The sequence below is a fragment of the Pelobates fuscus genome, chromosome 11, assembly GCF_036172605.1.
Source record: "Pelobates fuscus isolate aPelFus1 chromosome 11, aPelFus1.pri, whole genome shotgun sequence".
NCBI classification, from domain to species: domain Eukaryota; kingdom Metazoa; phylum Chordata; class Amphibia; order Anura; family Pelobatidae; genus Pelobates; species Pelobates fuscus.
In genome coordinates this window covers 139,400,571-139,420,367 of record NC_086327.1, presented here as the reverse complement: position 1 = coordinate 139,420,367, position 19,797 = coordinate 139,400,571, and the positions used below count along the sequence as shown (strand labels likewise).

Below are 19,797 nucleotides of genomic sequence, written 5' to 3'. Positions count from 1 at the left end.
TTCATGAAAAGTTCTGCCTTGCAGTTTGACAGATTCATATGGTACTGGAATGAGGAGACACCCCATAGCACCTGCCTTGATCAGTGAATGGTATTCAGTCCTATTGTAATACAGAAACCTGGAAATAGCTTTTTATTCTGTCCATCAGCATCAGGATGACCTGACGGACAGGTTGGTTTTACCCATTTACTCTGCAATCAGCAAACTTTTCTAGCGATAATCTTTGAAAACTATCAACCCAACACCCACCCCCAAAACTAAATAAACACACTATGTGTGTCTGCACAGTCCTGAAAAGTGTGACCAGCACTCCCCTCCTTGTCCCTGTAATTTAACTCCCAGGTGTCCCTTTGTAGGAGGGACAGTCTCTCTTTTCTATCCTAATGTCCCTCTTTTCTAGGCGCTGCATATTGGTGTGTCTGAGTGTATAACCGAGCTCCACAGCAATAATACTCCCAGTAATGTGTCTGAGTGTATAACCGAGCTCCACAGCAATAATACTCCCAGTAATGTGTCTGAGTGTATAACAGAGCTCCACAGCAATAATACTCCCAGTAATGTGTCTGTGTGTATAACAGAGCTCCACAGCAATAATACTCCCAGTAATGTGTCTGAGTGTATAACAGAGCTCCACAGCAATAATATTCCCAGTGATGTGTCTGGGTGTATAACAGAGCTCCCCAGCAATAATATTCCCAGTGATGTGTCTGAGTGTATCACAGAGCTCCACAGCAATAATACTCCCAGTGATGTGTCTGGGTGTATCACAGAGCTCCACAGCAATAATACTCCCAGTGATGTGTCTGGGTGTATCACAGAGCTCCACAGCAATAATACTCCCAGTGATGTTTCTGGGTGTATAACAGAGCTCCCCAGCAATAATATTCCCAGTGATGTGTCTGGGTGTATAACAGAGCTCCACAGCAATAATACTCCCAGTAATGTGTCTGAGTGTATAACAGAGCTCCACAGCAACAATATTCCCAGTGATGTGTCTGGGTGTATAACAGAGCTCCCCAGCAATAATATTCCCAGTGATGTGTCTGGGTGTATAACAGAGCTCCCCAGCAATAATATTCCCAGTAATGTGTCTGGATGTATAACAGAGCTCCACAGCAATAATACTCCCAGTAATGTGTCTGAGTGTATCACAGAGCTCCACAGCAATAATATTCCCAGTAATGTGTCTGAGTGTATAACAGAGCTCCACAGCAATAATACTCCCAGTAATGTGTCTGAGTGTATAAAAGAGCTCCACAGCAATAATACTCCCAGTAATGTGTCTGAGTGTATAACGTAGCTCCACAGTAATAATACTCCCAGTAATGTGTCTGATTGTATAACAGAGCTCCACGGCAATAATACTCCCAGTAATGTGTCTGACTGTATAACAGAGCTCCCCAGCAATAATACTCCCAGTGATGTGTCTGAGTGTATCACAGAGCCCCACAGCAATAATACTCCCAGTGATGTGTCTGAGTGTATCACAGAGCCCCACAGCAATAATACTCCCAGTGATGTGTCTGAGTGTATCACAGAGCTCCACAGCAATATTACTCATGTAAAGTGTATACATAGCCATTTTATTGGCACTATAGATTTCTAAGGTGGCCCCGTCCCACGCACCCCCCCTTCCATTGCGCTAAAGGGGTTAAAAAACCTTTAGTCACTTACCTGAAGGCAGTGCCGATGTCCCTCGACATCCCCGCCGAGGGAGCAGTGAGGAGCAGGAAGAGTGACCGCTCCTCCCCGGCCAGATAAATTTGAGCAGAGTAAGCACCTGCAATGTACTTAGTAATCATGACAAACTCGCGGCTTATATATTCATTGTGGGCCGCGAGTTTGACTTGCTTGACTTACTAAAATGAATGGTTTGTAGAAGCTACCCGCAGATCAATATAGAGAACACTCCATAACACAAACTTGATTGATCTGTACATCCCACAAGGTGCCGGCCAGCACTTTCCAGGCACTGCCCATCCTTATTGAAAGGTGTTTCCATTAAGACATGGCAAATCCTGTAGCTTGTGGCAGAATTAAAGACCTGGAAAATTCTTGTTAATCCAGTTAGCTAGAAATGGGAGATTTTAGCCATTGAATACATTTTCTGCCCTCATTATAGCGCCGGTAACAATGGTAAATCAGGGGTACGCAGCATTCAGCACTCCTACATCTCCCCTGATTATCAGCATTATGACTCTAGGAGCATTATTGGAAGTGGAAACCAAAACGCTGCCTGCCCCTGCCCTACATCCTCCTCTTTAATTGTGGTAGATACTAGTGATGTTGAGGACTAAAACTCCAATTTTTCTCAGCTGGACCCCCCTTCAGCATCTTGAATGCAGACACTCCCTCAACTAAACTGGATTATTTATCTAACCCAAAGTGTCACTCACTGTGCCTAGAGGGGTATCAGCTACACCTCACTGGCGAGGCCCAAAGAAGGTCGAAACGATCGTCTGAGGTTGCTGTAACTCTTATGTAGAGATAACTTTTCGTCATTTTGGTTCTGGACTGTGCATATAGGTGGGATCAGTCTGATATGTAAATGGTATAGGTTGACTCTGTAATGGCACCAGTTTGAGACCTGAGTGGGGTCTAACTGAAGGGCAAGCGAAGGAGTTTCGCAAATCTTTTGTCCGTTTTTGCCTCAGAGCTCTCTCTGTTTTTGTTACGAAGTCTCACTTAACCCTTGAAGTAAAATCTAAAATGACATCACTCTAGAAAGGGCTGTAATAAGTTATCAATCTTATGAATACAGCGCAGATATGTCATCACTCAAACAACCAACCACCTGTTTTTATTCTAAGAGTTTTAATAGATACCCGAAACCTTCTCCGTCTTTACCAAAACAGTTTTATGTCTCTAAAGTGAGCTGTGTTACGGTGACAGTTGGATATCTGAATTGAAATAATTTGATTATGCATCAATACGTGTTCTCTGTTAATACAAAAAGGAACAAATAAATGTCACGTCCCCTTTAGACACACCGTAGCTGTCCACAATGGCCCTGCAGCTCTATAAAGTACCTGTCAGAGAGAGACAGACAGCGGCCCTCGGGGTGCTCTGCTCCCATTGCGCTGTATGGGGTTCAGGAGTGAGAGTGGAATTCTGGGAAGGCAGTTGCTCTGCACATTGTATACAATGTTTCGCTGTGTCTTACTGATAATGTGTCTCTCTCATCCTTGCATTGTGTTCTGGTTGTTACCTTGTTGCTGCATGTGTCATGTGTTTTTTGTTTCTTCTTCTCCAGCATGAACGACAGCACATACGCAGAGTAAGGACATTACTGAGCTCTCCCCAAACCTCAGGCTTTCTGAGCTGCCCCTCTTCATCAACAGCGGGGCTTTTCAGCCTCTTTCTAAAAATGTTGCTTCTATTACAGCTTATTCAGCCTTTCTTTCATCAAATCCCATCAAGTATGGTTCAAACTGCTCCTGAAGTACCCCATGGGGTTAATGGCCCTCGAGGGGTCCTTGTACAGCCGTTTGAGAAGGGGTCACTAATCCTGCTCCTTTTGCTATTGAAATTCTCTCCCTATTGTCCTTCCCCAAACAGCCAGACCCCATTCAAAATACTGTGATGCCCATCTGTGTGTAATTCATTCACTAAATTGGGGGTTGTGGAGAATTGACACAGGAATTGCACATTTTAGGTAGCAGAGTTGGGGATTTATTTGTAAGTTGGCTTTATAGGCCTAAAATTTGGGTTTCCCTACGAAACCTTCACAATTCTCACTTTAATAGCCCTGTGTTTATGGTTTATGTAGGACCTGCCTCTCTGTATTTAACGTGGAAATAGTTTTCACAGTATATTGAACAATGATCCCATCCTTAGTGCTTTTTATCTCCCGAGCTCCTCTCCCTCCATCTCCATGAATTACACGGATACTCTTCAGGCTGTAATTCCTCTCATACTCTGCAATGTCACTTTGAGTCTCCTGCTTCCTCCCTCGCTGTGTATCCTGTGCCAGGTGTCTGATCAGGGATGCTTCCATTCTCAGAGTTTATTGCCTTCTGCCAGGTGGAGCCATACCGTCCCATCTCACATTATTTACTGTGCTGTTAATATTCTAACCGTGACCTGCCCTTATCTCCCTGAAGGTTTCAGTGCATGCCAGGAATAACCCTCTGCTACTGTATCTACTTCCCCAACAGACACTGCTCTGTCACTGTCACCAAGTCCAGAAAATGATCACCAATTATTAACTTCCTCCGGGAACACTCAGCAGGAGCAAACTGATTTTAGGAGGATAAAGTGAGCAAACTCTGAGCTGCTAGTTATTATTATTGCCATTTATATAACTCCAACAGATTCCATAGCGCTTTACAATATTATGAGAGGAGGGATTTAACTATAAATAGGACAATTACAAAAAAACTTACCGAAACGATAGGTTGAAGAGGGCCCTGCTCAAACGAGCCTGCAGTCTATAGGAGGTAGGGTATAAAACACATTAGGACTGGAGATGGCAAACAAATAAGGTGGGAGTAAGGCAGAGCTGGAGGAGAGAGTAAAGTGCTGCCCTTTAGGAGAGAGCAACATACAGGTATGTAAGGTATTGGTTAGTCTGGGAGGCCATAGGCTTTCCTAAAGAAATGGGTTTTAAGGCACTTCTTAAACGATTGAAGACTAGGGGAGCGTCTGATGGGGGTAGGCAGGCTATTCCATAGGAAGGGAGCAGCCTGCGAGAAGTCCTGCAAGCGCGAGTTGCTAGTTATCTTTATATTCAATCCTGAAATCAACTCCCAGCTCTCTGGGTCACAAATTATTTCCTACAGGAGATTAACATTTAGACAGTTAAACTCAATCTCATGAATTCATCCTGAATCCCAAGGGAATGGTTTGTTAGGTATATTTCATTGGGTGCTCGAATACAGTGATCTGGGATGAATTCCTAGAGCTTCATTTATTTGTGATATGAAGGGTGTGGGTTCTGGTACACTGGAAGACTGCCAATAGCTTAGGGAACGTCCAGTGGAATGGAGTGACCTCAGGAGACACTCACACAGATGTAAATAGTCTGAAAATGCTTGGGACATGAGGCAGGCTGAAGGTCACATATTCCTGGTCAAAGTTTGACCTCTCTGTGATTTGTCATTACTCGAGTAATTGTGGATACACACAAAGTGAGAATCTAGGAAACTATTTTATGTTGCCTGGTTTATAAAAAAAATTAAATTCAGAGAGAGGGGAGTAGACTGAAAAAGAGTGAGAGATGCTTGGATAGATACAGAGTTAGGAATAGAAGTAGCAAGATAGATCTAAAAGATTAAAGAATATGTAGAAAGCTAGTTTTAGAGGTAAATCTAGTGAGTGTGTTGGATAGATACAGAAGTAAGAAAGGAGATGGCGAAATATATTGGATTGCATGCATAGACAGACTGATAGACAGAGGGTTAGATATAGAGAGATGGTTGAATAGTTACAGAAGGAAGGAGATGGAGAGGTATATTGGGATTGGACAGACAGACAGATAAATAGAGGGTTCGATATAGAGAGATGGTTGGATAGTTATGGAAGGAAAGAGATGGATAAGTATATTAGGATTGGACAGACAGATAAATAGAGGGTTAGATATAGAGAGATGGTTGGATAGTTATGGAAGGAAAGAGATGGATAAGTATATTAGGATTGGACAGACAGATAAATAGAGGGTTAGATATAGAGAGATGGTTGGATAGTTACGGAAGGAAAGAGATGGAGAGGTATATTGGGATTGGACGGACAGCCAGATAAATAGAGGGTTAGATATAGAGAGATGGTTGGATAGTTACAGAAGGAAGGAGATGGAGAGGTATATTGGGATTGGACGGATAAACAGACAGATAAATAGAGGGTTAGATATAGCGAGGTAGATATTTGAAGGGTTTATCCGTAAATATAATCCGTGTTAGGAGTTGGTAGCCAGCTGTAAGATTTTTTTAGCCATGACATCCAGAATCCTGGAGCATGTTCTGCTCTGTATTGTAACTGTACAGATCAGGTTTCTCCCTGTCTGCGTTTAAGCACTGGTAAGTGATAGGTGCTTAGGAATTCCTATCTCTTAAACGTTATATGATCTTGTTTTAGGGGGAAACCAATGCCTTGTGTAGTGGCCTTAGAAACGCTCCCTCTGGGAAGCAGCATTCATTGATTACGGTCAGCAAGCGGTGAATATCCCAGAAAGTTAATATTTGACATCTTCCTCCCCTGTCACCAGATATTCAGGTTTCGGTCAAACAGGTAAAGTATTGATTTGCACTGCAGTGTTTGGATGACTAATGGGAGGGAGGTTCAAGTGCAGAGCTTATTACTAGTCGGAGGCTGCATTGTGACCCAGAGCAGTGACGGAGCCACAGTGGCACAGTGAGTCCTGCTGAAGTTGGACTACAGGATACCAAGAATAGGAGCCACATTGTGGCTCAGAGCAGTGATATTCAGATACAGTGAGTCCTGCTAAAGTTGGACTACAGGATACTAAGAATAGGAGCTACATTGTGGCTCAGAGCAGTGATATTCAGATACAGTGAGTCCTGCTCGAGTTGGACTCCAGGATACTAAGAATAGGAGCTACATTGTGGCTCAGAGCAGTGATATTCAGATACAGTGAGTCCTGCTCGAGTTGGGCTGCAGCAATCAGTAGAGTTCAGTGCCCGATAGTGACTCTTGCAGGGAGGTTCTTTTTTGGTTTTGGTGAGTTCAGTTAGATTTTGTGTTTATCTCACATATTTCCTGCTGTTTTTTTGTGCAGGAATAACATCTGCTGGGGGCTGTCCTGACAGCCTGGGTTACTGTAGGTCAGGGGCCCACGTGGTTTTGGGAGGAGGGGAGTGGGAGTGGAAGCTGAGTGTGTGAAAGGGACACTGGCTGCAGAGTCTTTCAAAGCACACAGAGAGTTTGCTAAAGAAGTTAGTGACCCATAGACTTTCTGAACTAAGCTTTTTAAAAGCGTGCAATCTTGTGAAACTAGAGTCAAGCATCGAGAAGGATTGAACAAGCTTCAGAGGCAAGGGTTGAGAGTGCAGACTTCCCTGGGAGGTTGGGGGGTAAGATGAAAGAGGAGGCATGGGATGAGGCGTTTGGCATACCCAGTGAGGAATCCATGGAGGAGCAGGAGACGACAGAGGCTGTGGAAAGCTACTCGGAATGGGAATCCGATTCCATGCAAGAAGAAGCCCTGCTCTGGTACCTGGACAGATTGCGGTCTGTTCCCCAGGAGTACGAAACGCAGAGTGACTCTGAATGCGAGGAAATCCCAGCCGTGAGTCTGACATTTTATTTCAGTATACGGGCACACCATGACCACTTTTGTAGATCACATGCCTAGCCTTACTTTGCTGCACTCGGGGGGTTAGACATATCTCTGCCTGCCTAACTCACTGTTATGGGAGCCTAATCCCATTGTCACCAAAGGTGAAACATGGGTTTCAATCAGTAATTATGTCTTCTGCTCCAGATAAAAAGCATGGCCAGCCCTTAGCGAATTACAACTCTCATGGACCTTGTCCTGCCAAATACACAGCAAGTGGCTGGGTGAGATTCATGGTGCTTGTGGTTCGGTAAAAGCCACAGGTCCATATCCCTGGTGTCACGTTTTAGAAAATGAAATACTGTAATGTTATGCCACTGGAGAGAGACGGCTCAGTTTTGGCATGTGACGCTCATCCAGCTGGGAAACACTTATCAGTCAGTAGTGGTGGTGCCAAGAGTTGGCAGAGCTGCCCTGGGGCCATGTGTATGCCAGGATCGATCTTGTCGGTCTCTCAAATCCCATCATCCTGGAGCAAGGTGTATGGTGTGGTTTGCTCAAACTGCCTGAGTTCCTCATATTGTAGCCTTTATTTATGTCCTAGACCAGGCTCCCCAAACTCTGGCCCTCCAGATCTGGGGAAGCCTGTTCTAGACCAATGGCTAGATATGCCCTATGACAGCCCAGGGGCTACGGGCTACCTAGCACTGTGCGCAATCTTCGTTTAAACTGGAACTATGGATTGTGCCCTTTTTGTCTCAGATGACACACTACTCGCACCGATCTTAATATCTCTAAATAGCAAGAGGTGCTGAGGGCTAGTCATAACATCAGGGGGACATGAGCAGGGGGAGGGGTGGAGGTCTTACCATGTGATTTTTTAATTATAGGATTTAAAAAGCATCACACAAACAGAATGTATACTAGCAGCTCTATAACCATGCTGATACATCAAACCTAGACCAGATTTAATCAAATTCATATCAATGAATTAACCACAGCAGGATGGGGTAACAGTCACAGCAAGAATTAAAAGAAAGAAACCCACTTATTGTATAAGTTGCAATGCATGAATGAGGTCAGTCAGTAATATGCAACAGTTTCAAGAACAATGTTCTCATTCTCCATTCCAAGGATACATCGCAAGAAACAGACAATTCTAGTCTAATCCAAATGTAATCTTTTAGCCAGCAATGACTGTGTCTTAATAAGTGCCATTCACTTCTGAAATGAGACGGGTGCCCATCACGGGTACCCCATGGGAGATAAATACCAGAGAACGACCAAAATCGTTAGCGATCATTTTTTATTAGTTTTAATCTTTTTTTTTTTTTTTTCACTGTCACAAATCATGTTATACATCTAATATAATATAGACAGAATATTGGAAAATGTCAAATTAGAAGTTACAAGGTTGGCGAATAGAAAATGAAATAATAAATAAAATCCTCCTAAACTAAATTAAATATGCTCTTTTTAAACCTCCTGTGTTTTTGGGCTTCGAGTTGGTTCAGGATTAGGAATAACTACCTTGAGGAGTTTTGTTTTGCGCAGTTATAGTTATTTTTTTAATGCTGGAATGATGTGTTTCCTGGCCATTGGTGATTTCTGTATAAAATGCGCATTGAAGGTTTTTTTTGTTGTTGTTTTTTGTGAACCCCCCCTTCCCCCACCCCTCCCAATAAAGCTCATGCTGCTGGTATTGTACCACATAACACTCTGCCAATAATATACATTTCAGTGACAGAAATAGCATCTTTATTTATGCATCTGGCCCAGCCCTTTGCAGCCATTCCCACTGTCTGGCATGATACGTGAAACGTTACAGTGAATGCCTAATAAAAATATATTGTACACACCGGAGTCTGATATGAAATTACCGTAAGATGGCTGCCCAGTGGACTTCTTTTGGTGACTTCAAGATAACAAACCAGTTGGAATTTTTAATTCAAGTGCATTAAATGTATATTTTTTTTTCACTTGATGTTTAGTGCTTTATTTTTAGGTTGGTCCCCTAATACTAAGAATGTTAACTGGCATTTAAAGGAAACATTTTACAATTGATTCTTGTGTTTTTTCGGGATTCTCTCCATTGGTTTCAGGGTTACCCCATTGAGCTGAGGCACTCTAGTCCCTTAGTGTAAATACATTAAATACTAGCATGGAGATTTAGGGAGATTCTAGCAAGTTCTCATTCTGTTGTCTGCCAACTCATTTGTTACAGTGTCTTACGTGCCAACATTCCTTGGACGCCATGGCACGGTAGTAAGGACATCACTCTGAATCTTTATGCCCAATGGGTTTTGTGTTTATAACCCCCCATTGTGATAACATATGTATTAAATATGGTGAAACTAGTCTAATTTTATTTAATTTATTTAGTGGCAATTTCACCACATTGTAATCTAACCACTGGTTCAGATGAATAGACTCCAATACGTTACAGTTATGCAGAACTCGTAGAACTTCGTAAAAATACTAGCGCCAAACATCGGTGACTGGGACACTTAGAATGCACTGTAGGCTCCTTAAACAGTAAACTGCGGGTAATTGCAATTTGCAAAGTAGCAAAGCTGAAACCATGATTGATGCGGAGGCTATTCCAATTCGGCTGTTCTGCAATTCACATCAATTCACAGTTTAGTGAATAATAGTAATAATGTAAAATGATAAGTACTATTTAAATATGCTCCAAATTCTGGGACTAGATTTCCAAATAAGACAGCGACTATAAATCTGGGATTGCCGGCAGAAGTATTGGCAGCTGTAAACGCTCTAACTTGTATTGTGATGGCTCTGCACGCATTTCCATACTGGGGAAAATATAATAAATACCGTCCTTCGGTTTAACCTACACAATCCCCGCACTCCTTTAATAAACTTGTACATACACGCATCAGTGTTTGTAGCGTAAATATTAAGGATATAGATTTGATCAATTAGGTAAATCAAGATAAACTTGTCTGAGTATGATCCTTTATAACGTCTTGTTTCACATGAGCTATATTGATAGTTTCTCTTATTATCAGTTATATTAGAAGTGTAAAGCACTGATACATAAAATGTAAACAAAAGGTAGAAGAGTAATCATTCATTTATATGTACAGACCAAATTGCAATCTAGTTTAACCCCTTAAGGACACTCCGTCATGATTCCCTTGTATTCCAGAAGTTGTCCTAAAGGGGTTAAATATTAGAATCATGTAACCTTTAGAAATGAAACGGTAGTTATGTTATATTAGATGAGATATTTTCATGATTGGAGCCTGTTTGTTAAGTGGGTTACGTTAGACGTTTAATATGACTGTGTTCCCAGCTGTTACCCGTCCATCAAATTCCAAATTCACCTTCTAAATAGTTATAGGTCATTGGAGACACCAGCGGACTAAGTATGGAATTTCTAAACTGATACTAGAATAAGACATTTTAGAAAAATGTCCAAAATTGGGCAGCAATCTTGGTCTGACATTCCAATTCTTTCAGTTTCACTTTAGGAAATATATCGTTTTTTTCACTAAACAGGATCATGGAATTTTAATTGAATTCAAAATAAATGTAAAATTTAATTCCAAAATAGCTCAATGGGAAAACGTGCGTGAGTCAGCCGTGTTTTCGGTTCTGCCTTTACATTTGAAGTGTGAGTGTTGTGGTGATTTGATAGCCAAGTAGAAGAACCTACACCAAAGTATCAAAATTGGGGAAAAGAGAAGATTTAGTGAGTGGATTATTCTCCAATCTATCAAATTCCTGCACCTTCCTGAGCAGTGCGCAGTCTCTAACCTTTAAAACCATCAGAGCCATCTTATTGAATGGACAGCTGGAGGGACAAAGATAAGTGTCATCTAGGAAGTTATTGGTGTTTTAAAAAAAAAAAAAATAGTAAGTCTTACACAAGAGTTGGTGTTTGTGGCAATGTGAATATTTTCAGACTTTCATTGCTGAGATTTTAGGTACAGAGTTATATCCTGGCATTGAAGCACTGAATCCTGCTCTCTTCTCCAACCCATTTATCTATTCTGTCTATTGCCTTCAGTTTTTGATTAGAATTGACCAGATTTGCCTTCTGCCTGGTCCACAACTCTTTGTAAATTCTATCTGTGTCGCAATGTCTGTGTGTTAATTAAGCTATGCGTGTGTGTTTTTGCATGCTGTCTGTTTGTGTTTGTCTAATCTCCCTGTGAGTTTTTTTTCCACCTACACACAGGTCGTGTCTGTTTTTTTTTTTTTTTTTTTTGTCTCCAATTCTATGTCCTCCGATCTCTGTCCACAAATTTCTACATATGTCTGTCAGATCTCTACATGTCTATTTGTATATCCAGATTTCTGCTTGTGTGTCTGTCCTCTGCTGTCTGTGTGCCTGTCTGTGTTCCTTTCTCTCTGTGTGCCTGTCTGTGTTCCTTTCTCTCTGTGTGCCTGTCTGTGTCTCTGGCTCTCTGCGTGCCTGTCTGTGTCTCTGGCTCTCTGCGTGCCTGTCTGTGTCTCTGGCTCTCTGCGTGCCTGTCTGTGTCTCTGGCTCTCTGCGTGCCTGTCTGTGTCTCTGGCTCTCTGCGTGCCTGTCTGTGTCTCTGGCTCTCTGCGTGCCTGTCTGTGTCTCTGGCTCTCTGCGTGCCTGTCTGTGTCTCTGGCTCTCTGCGTGCCTGTCTGTGTCTCTGGCTCTCTGCGTGCCTGTCTGTGTCTCTGGCTCTCTGCGTGCCTGTCTGTGTCTCTGGCTCTCTGCGTGCCTGTCTGTGTCTCTGTCTCTCTGCGTGCCTGCCTGTGTCTCTGGCTCTCTGCGTGCCTGCCTGTGTTTCTGGCTCTCTGCGTGCCTGCCTGTGTCTCTGGCTCTCTGCGCGCCTGTCTCTGGCTCTCTGCGCGCCTGTCTCTGGCTCTCTGCGCGCCTGTCTCTGGCTCTCTGCGCGCCTGTCTGTGTCTCTCTGCGCGCCTGTCTGTGTCTCTGGCTCTCTGCGCGCCTGTCTGTGTCTCTGGCTCTCTGCGCGCCTGTCTGTGTCTCTGGCTCTCTGCGCGCCTGTCTGTGTCTCTGGCTCTCTGCGCGCCTGTCTGTGTCTCTGGCTCTCTGCGCGCCTGTCTGTGTCTCTGGCTCTCTGCGCGCCTATCTGTGTCTCTAGCTCTCTGCGCGCCTGTTTGTATGCAAGCTGTCTGTTTGCCTGTCTTTGTCCCTATCTTATGTATTGCTGTTAGATTAGCTGCTGTTACCACAGAGCTGTACATTGTCAAATTCATTTAGCATATTCCTTTTTCATATTTACATTTTGTTTGTCTCTGTCTGTCTCTCTCTGTCTGTTATCAGCCTTTGTCACTATTTAAATATCCATCATTTGTATTTGCAGGTACTAAGTCCAACATATAAACAGAGAAACGAGGACTTTCGCAAACTTTTTAAACAGCTTCCAGACACAGAACGTCTGATTGTAGGTGAGTATTTAATGGGCTCTATTTACGGATTACAGTTAATACATACCTCCCCAGGAGGGGCATTCCCTAATTTGGGCCCAAATCCACATCAATAATATTCCCAGTAATGTGTCTTTACAGATACATTTAAGAAACAGTTATATTTTAGTTTCATAAATTGTTATTAGGAAGTCACCTATAATGTCTCAGAACAGATCTCTCCCCCCCCCCCCGACTTCAACCCCACGCAAAATTAAAATGTATTTCTTTTCCATTTGAAATATTGCCAGGTGTGTTAATATACAAGAACATACATGCTTTACATTGAGGGGGGGGGGGAAATGTAGTTTAAGAGTGCAAATCTTTCAAAGTAGACCAGCCTTCCACAAAATGTGGGCCTGGAAACGTAACTTTAGGTTAACAGACGTTATTGTTACTGTTGCACTAGTAAAATGTTCAGCAGAGGTATGTATCACACTTTAATAAGTTTTGATTTTCCCTCTGCTGAAAGCATAGTTTGTGCAACGTTTGGTATGATATCCCACAAAGCCTAGCATGGCATCCCACAATTCCTGGGGTCCATGCATAATGACACCAACTATCATCGTTCTCTGTTTCAAACTCTAAATCTAGTCTGCTAGTCGATTGCCACTATATTGGACCACTAGCTGTTTGTCAATAGAATTCCCACGAACCAAAAATCATTAGTGGTTCTCCAAAAGCTGGATAAAAGCTTTTAAATACCCCGTTATTGTAGAATAAAATGTCCTATTCAGGTTTCTGGAATTTCGTATATAAAAACATTGTATTGGCATGACTCTTATCTCATCCCAGTGTGCCGGCAGTGGCCCCCGTTATCTCCATTCTTTGTCATGTGACTGATCATGTGATCCTGCCACTCATATCATGTGATCTCACATTTGTTTTTTTGTGTCTTTGCAGATTACTCATGTGCTTTGCAAAGAGATATCTTGCTGCAGGGCCGTCTGTACCTATCGGAGAACTGGATATGTTTTTACAGCAACATTTTCCGTTGGGAGACCCTGGTGCGTAAGTATAGCATTTAATCTATACATTTACTGGCAATTTTGTCAGCATAATGTATAGATTGCTTTATATTGCCCAAATCAGACGGTGTATTCCATAAATGACGGGCTCATTGGCATTAGCAGCACTTTCTGAAGTCTTAGAGTAGGCTTTTTCAGTGTTTATTAAATGCCTGCCGCTGCCATTCTAAGGCTGTACATTATGTTTTACAGCTGACGGTGCGTTTGAAAGATATCTGCTCGATGACCAAGGAAAAAACAGCAAGGCTTATTCCCAATGCCATCCAGCTCTGCACGGATACCGAGAAGGTATGTTATCACGCCACGTTATGTGCTGCAGAACGCTGTTCCCATAGAGGTCTAAGAAATGAAATGATCATCTGGGCTTTCTGCATCGCTTGTGCAGTTCAGATCGGAATGCCATTTCAGTTTTGGACTGTCCTTTTGGCGATATCAGTATGATATGCACGTTGTATAGATTCCCTCCATAATGGCACAAACAGCCTGTGCTCAATTCATGTCTGAGCGAGAACCATCCGAACTGCAAGATATTAAGCCTTCATGATTTGAACGTAACAATCTCTGACGCTGGAGTGTATTCTCTAAATGGTGAACTGTAAGCCTGAATTGCAAAATTCAGACTAAAATACCCAAACTGTGATTAGACCAGTTGAAATTTTTGAAATCAACTGGTTTTGACCAAATTCACTACAATACACCGTTTAGTGGATAAACCCTTCTGTTTTCTTGTTGTGAAAATGGCATTAATTCTCTTGCTCTCTTTTCCAGCACTTTTTCACCTCATTTGGGGCAAGAGATCGCACATACATGATGATGTTCAGACTGTGGCAGAATGCTCTGCTTGACAAGGTATGTCATTCATTATGTACATTCCACCATCCTACTGCATTCCGTGCATCTCCATGTCTTCTGAAATCTCCAAATCTGCCTTTTAATATCTCCTGCGCAGCCGCTCTGTCCCAAGGAGCTCTGGCATTTTGTTCACCAATGCTACGGAAATGAGCTAGGACTCACAAGCGATGACGAAGATTACGTCCCCCCTGACGATGACTTTAACACTATGGGGTGAGTGTGTATGCAGATCACTCAGTAACAAATGTTTCATTTTGCAACATTTCTGATGATGTTTGAGGTTATTTTACCTCTTCGTTCTTGCTCCTTGTTCAGAACTTGGCAAGACATTCCAAATTACATCTTAGAGGCGAAATATATTTATGGCTAGCGTTCCTTTCCTGTTAACGGATTATATGTGGGAAAGGGAGTGGTGCAGTTTTACATTAACTATTTTGTTTTTAGTTCTTTAAATTGAGGTAAAAATTAAAGGGGGAAAAAAAACGAATGGGGAAAATTGCTGATCTTTTCTCGTTTTCTCCCCTGCCTTGAGCAGCCGAGCTTCCTATGAATCAGAGTGTACGATCCCCGATTCCCACACTGCCCTCTCTGAGCTTGGAGAGACTCTCGTCCTGTATGAAATCGATAGCACTGGTTACATTTGGTCACTGAGCTTTAATTTTTGAGTGACTGGTGCATTTGGATGGTATGCAAACCATTCCAAACTTGTTAGTGATGAGTAATGTGCTTCTTCTTGACCTCGGTGTAGCCTGGTTAAATCATGTCTTATTATATCTGGATAAATAAAATGTACCATATTACTGACTTTTTGTATTTTTAGACTTTTTTTAGATTGTTATTGTTTAGGTTACAGAAATTCTCATAACTGTTAGACAGATGGGCGCATGTGGTCCCAGAATTGGCGGTTTATTTGGATCGCCTCTTCTTTCAGGTACTGCGAAGAAATTCCGGTTGAGGATGTGGAAGTCAATGATAATTCTACAAAAAGCACCAATGACATGAAACACGAAACCAACTCCAACTTGCAGGAGCCTTCATTAACCAGTAGCAATGTCACGTCCACTACCAGTAGCGAGGTGCCCCCTGTAAGTGAACCTTTTCTCCCTTCCTAGGTTATAAGTAGAGGCTGCTTGTATGCGGCATTAGGAGTGTAATGGTAACCCGGATTCATTGCATGTAATACATTGAAAGTGCAATAATCTGCTCTGTTGGCACAAGTTATAGCAATTGTTAGCTCATTTGATTTATATTCCGTATGTAAATTACTTGTCAAGTATTTACAATTTTGTAATTGTAAAGCACTGCGGTATTTGTATGCGCAATATTAATGATAATACTGATTCTATGTTAAAGGCTCGTCTTTATTGATCTGTCTTGCAGCAGTTTGATGGGACTATGCTGGACGACATAGATGCTTCATTAGAAAGGGAGATGCTAATTGCAAATTTCGAGGAGCAGAAAGTGGAACTTCTTCCCCCTGTCCTGTCTCCGTCCTTGGACTTTAATGATAATGAAGATCTTCCCACGGAGCTCAGCGACTCATCAGACACCCATGATGAAGGTGAGGAGTTTCTGTCAAACAATGTTACCTCCTGGAATAGTGACCATGCTCCTACACAGAAATTACCACTCTCGAATTGGCCCAGTGGCAGCAGATGGGCATTAGCTGCTAGGTTTAAGGCTTATCGTGGAGGCAGTATTCTGTACTCTAACCACTACAATGAACTGTCCTGTTCATGGTGCTTAGAGTGTCCCTTTAAAAGTAACAGAAAATTGTAGCCAGTAAAATAGCTGCATATGATCTTTGATAGGAACATTCAAAGCACTTATTTTAAACCTTATTATTCTTGCAGTGTTGTCTGTAAAACCTAGAACCTGGGTCTAGAGACAATGGGTGATTAATACATTGTGAACCATTGTGATACATTGAACAGAAAGATGTATACAGCTTGACTTCTGTCACAGGTGAAGTACAAGCATTCTATGAGGACTTGAACGGACGTCAGTACGTCAACGAGGTTTTCAGTTTCAACGTGGACAAGCTGTTCAGCCTGCTGTTTACAGAGTCTCCGTTCCTGAGAGACTTCATGGAGCAGCGTCGATTCTCGGGTGAGACACCTTTCGGGGGACCATCCTAGAACCCAGTAATAACATTCTTCAGATTCCAGTCAGTGTCTTCTCCATCCTTTGATCCTTCTCAGCTGTCTTCTCTTATTTATCATTTTTTGGTTAAAACATATTGTCTCCTCGCTGCATGAAGTAGTTGGCTGCAATAGTTTGCAGGATCTCACATGTTTTTGTTTTTGATGTCAGAAGTAATATTTCACCCGTGGAAGAAGGAGGAAAATGGAAATCAGACAAGAGTTATACTCTATACCATTGCACTCACAAACCCATTGGCGCCCAAATCTGCTACAGTAACGGAGACACAGGTGAGTAATAAGCATATACAGAACTGCCCACCAAGTGATTTCTCCATTCTAAATTTAGAGACACCAACACTGCGTAAATTAAGGGTTTCACTAGTGGAGATATTGGTAATATATGGACGTTCGGGAAACACGATCTTAGAACAGTCTTTGTCTCCTCTTTCTTTCCTAAATATTCTGGCGAGTGAAGGAAAGAGTGTCTGTTACATTAAAACTCTTGTATCTCGGTTTTCAAACTCACTTTGGTATCTGGGTTTTTAGACGCTGTACAAGGCAAGCCAGGAGAGTGAATGTTACGTTGTAGATGCTGAAGTGCTGACCCACGACATTCCTTATCATGATTACTTCTACACAATCAACCGCTACACTCTGACGCGAGTCGCAAGAAACAAAAGTCGGCTAAGGTACAATCAAATTTTCAAAGGCAGGAAATACCTTTGTAATAAGACATTTGGCGCATGTATTCCCTAGCTCCCTAAAAAATTCATCATATTTCTAAATATGTTTTTTTGGTTCTTCAGTTGCCTCAACACCCAGCCTTTCCTGGTGCTGACAGTATAGTTGTGAGACTCAGTGGGGGAGCTAGATTGAACCCCTTCGAATTAAAATGAATCCTTGTAGTATATCGGAAGAAGCTGGCGGTCTGTGTGCCCTGTTTTTTGTTTTACTTTACACAGCACTGGGACAAAGACAGGGCACCAGGACTGAAATTAACATGCTGGCTTCCTCTCTCTGATACAGTTGTGGTACAGACCTCTAGTTTCCTCTGGAAGACCTCACTTCCCTGGCTTCCTACATCATAAATATATTTGCAAGATTATTTATACATTTCACTTACCCTTCTGTTTGCATTACAGGATCTCAACAGAGCTTCGTTATCGGAAGCAGCCTTGGGGACTCGTGAAAGCCTTCATAGAGAAGAATTTTTGGAGTGGATTGGATGAATATTTTCATCACTTGGGTTAGTTCTTGTTCTTGTTTTTTAAGTACACATTGTCTCAAGGAAACTTTGGAAATTATGTTAAAACCCCACAAAGTAAAAAAGAGGGCTTCCTATTCCGGTTATGGCCTGAGGAGCCCTCGGGCAAATTATCTTGCCCTTTATAAAAGCAAAATCAACTCTTAATATTTCACTGCCGTTTTTTGAAATGTGTTAGGATATCGATAAGACCATTAAATTGAAAATGTAATTTACTGTAACCCATGCCTTAAGACTAGTATTCACATAGTTCACAGAGCGCAAGACGCAGCATGGGTTTACATTTGTTGTAGTTAGCCAGATGTATCGCTACTGTGAGATGTTCTGTTACATATTTCGTCCCATCCACCACTGGCTAACTTGGCTCCAGAAACAAAATTGGAAGATGGCGGACCAGTGCAAAAATATTTTGGATCTCTGCTATGCTCTCTTGTGGTCCGTGTGTGCAATTTAGTGACATAATGCTGGTGTGTCACACAATGTCATCTCACCCTGTAACCAGAAAGTCACAGGAGTTGGATGACAGGACAGAGCCGAAAGCAGGAAGAGGCAGCAAACTCTGCTCTGTCATCTTTATCTAAACATAAGAAGAAAATTAAAATAATACTATAATAATTTTACATATGTCTTCAGTCCCTGTCTGCTGACAAGTCCTGGAAACCAATGCTGATAATCGGTCCCTCACCTAACTAGCAATTCATAAGCCACATGTGTTATAAACATGTCTTTCTTAGGTGGTGTAAAATATGATTATAACATTTTAATTTTGTCTATTTCTGGTAATCAAAGGTTCCATTCTGATTGCAAAGTCAGGATGCGCAGAAAGCAGAATTTCAGGGTAATCTCACATGAGGTCTCGTTGATCAGTTAATTGCTGTAATATTTGCCACTGGTGACCACTGAAAGGTGATCCTCGAAATCTGCTCTGCTTGAGTGATGGAATCTGGACATTTACTTTTTCAAATCTTTTTTTTTTTTCTTGATTGTTTACAGATGGGATCTACATCTGGCTCGATAACATTCTTTTTTTTAATTTTTTTTTAATTTTTTTAATTCTTTATTTTTGTGTGCATATGAGTAACAAAGATTCTTGCAATGCCCCAACAGCGGTGGCAAGATATTTAACTGTACATTGGATAACAGGTACAAGGCAATGGAATGTTTTGCACTTTTTTTTTTTTTTTTTTTTAAAGAAAACAAAAAATAAAAATGAGAAAAATAAACGATACAAGATTTGTCTGATATGTCTAGTGTTGATTATGAAAGTCAGTTCCTGTGTTATTAAGCTAGGTCATAGACATGGAGCTCTGAATGCTATAGTAAGTGATAGAACTCGCTTTTGGCAATAGTTACACTGTGTATTTAGATGTAATGAATTATGTTTAAATATGATTAATTCTCCTCTGTAATGAGCTTGGGTCGCTTAAGTTCGCAGTAGATAGCAACTAGGGGCTATGGGCTGAACGCATTCCCCTCCAATGTGTGGTGGGCTATCTGTATGGGAAACCCTGGTCTCCAGGGATTTAATAGGTAGGGGAGTGAAGGATCTGAGTTCCGGTCAGGGAAAACCGCGCTTTGGGTTTGCAATTGACCTAGGAAGCTAGTTTGCAATTGACCTAGTTTGCTAACTAGCAAGGGCCCTTCCATGTCATGGATTGGCATGCGCCGGTAATGGGCAAAGAGTAGCCTGTCGTTCCAGCCTGACTGACGTGTAAACACATTGGTAATTAGATGTATAGCCAAGTAATAATAGAAAACAGAAACAGTAATGTCATTTACAATTAAAAGCATATTGTCCATTATAACCAAATGCAGTGTCATATAGAGATACTGCTAGGCTAATGAGGA

General features: G+C 41.9%; 1 protein-coding gene across 8 annotated transcripts in view; it reads left to right on the top strand.

The window, feature by feature from the left end:
• The window catches only part of GRAMD1B (GRAM domain containing 1B), a 136,173-nt gene that overhangs the window by 99,480 nt on the left and 16,896 nt on the right, over window positions 1-19,797 (top strand). For 5 of the 8 annotated variants that reach the window (XM_063436244.1, XM_063436245.1, XM_063436249.1 and 2 more), the window contains 12 exons: window positions 3,254-3,277; window positions 12,559-12,643; window positions 13,565-13,668; window positions 13,882-13,977; window positions 14,458-14,538; window positions 14,639-14,754; window positions 15,473-15,626; window positions 15,922-16,102; window positions 16,507-16,650; window positions 16,855-16,973; window positions 17,232-17,374; window positions 17,828-17,931. In XM_063436244.1, the coding sequence (XP_063292314.1) occupies window positions 3,254-3,277; window positions 12,559-12,643; window positions 13,565-13,668; window positions 13,882-13,977; window positions 14,458-14,538; window positions 14,639-14,754; window positions 15,473-15,626; window positions 15,922-16,102; window positions 16,507-16,650; window positions 16,855-16,973; window positions 17,232-17,374; window positions 17,828-17,931 (1,351 nt within the window). Of the gene's footprint in view, window positions 1-3,253; window positions 3,278-6,648; window positions 7,244-12,558; window positions 12,644-13,564; window positions 13,669-13,881; window positions 13,978-14,457; window positions 14,539-14,638; window positions 14,755-15,472; window positions 15,627-15,921; window positions 16,103-16,506; window positions 16,651-16,854; window positions 16,974-17,231; window positions 17,375-17,827; window positions 17,932-19,797 lie in introns of those variants that run through there. The other 3 variants (XM_063436247.1, XM_063436246.1, XM_063436251.1) reach the window with 2 other exon arrangements.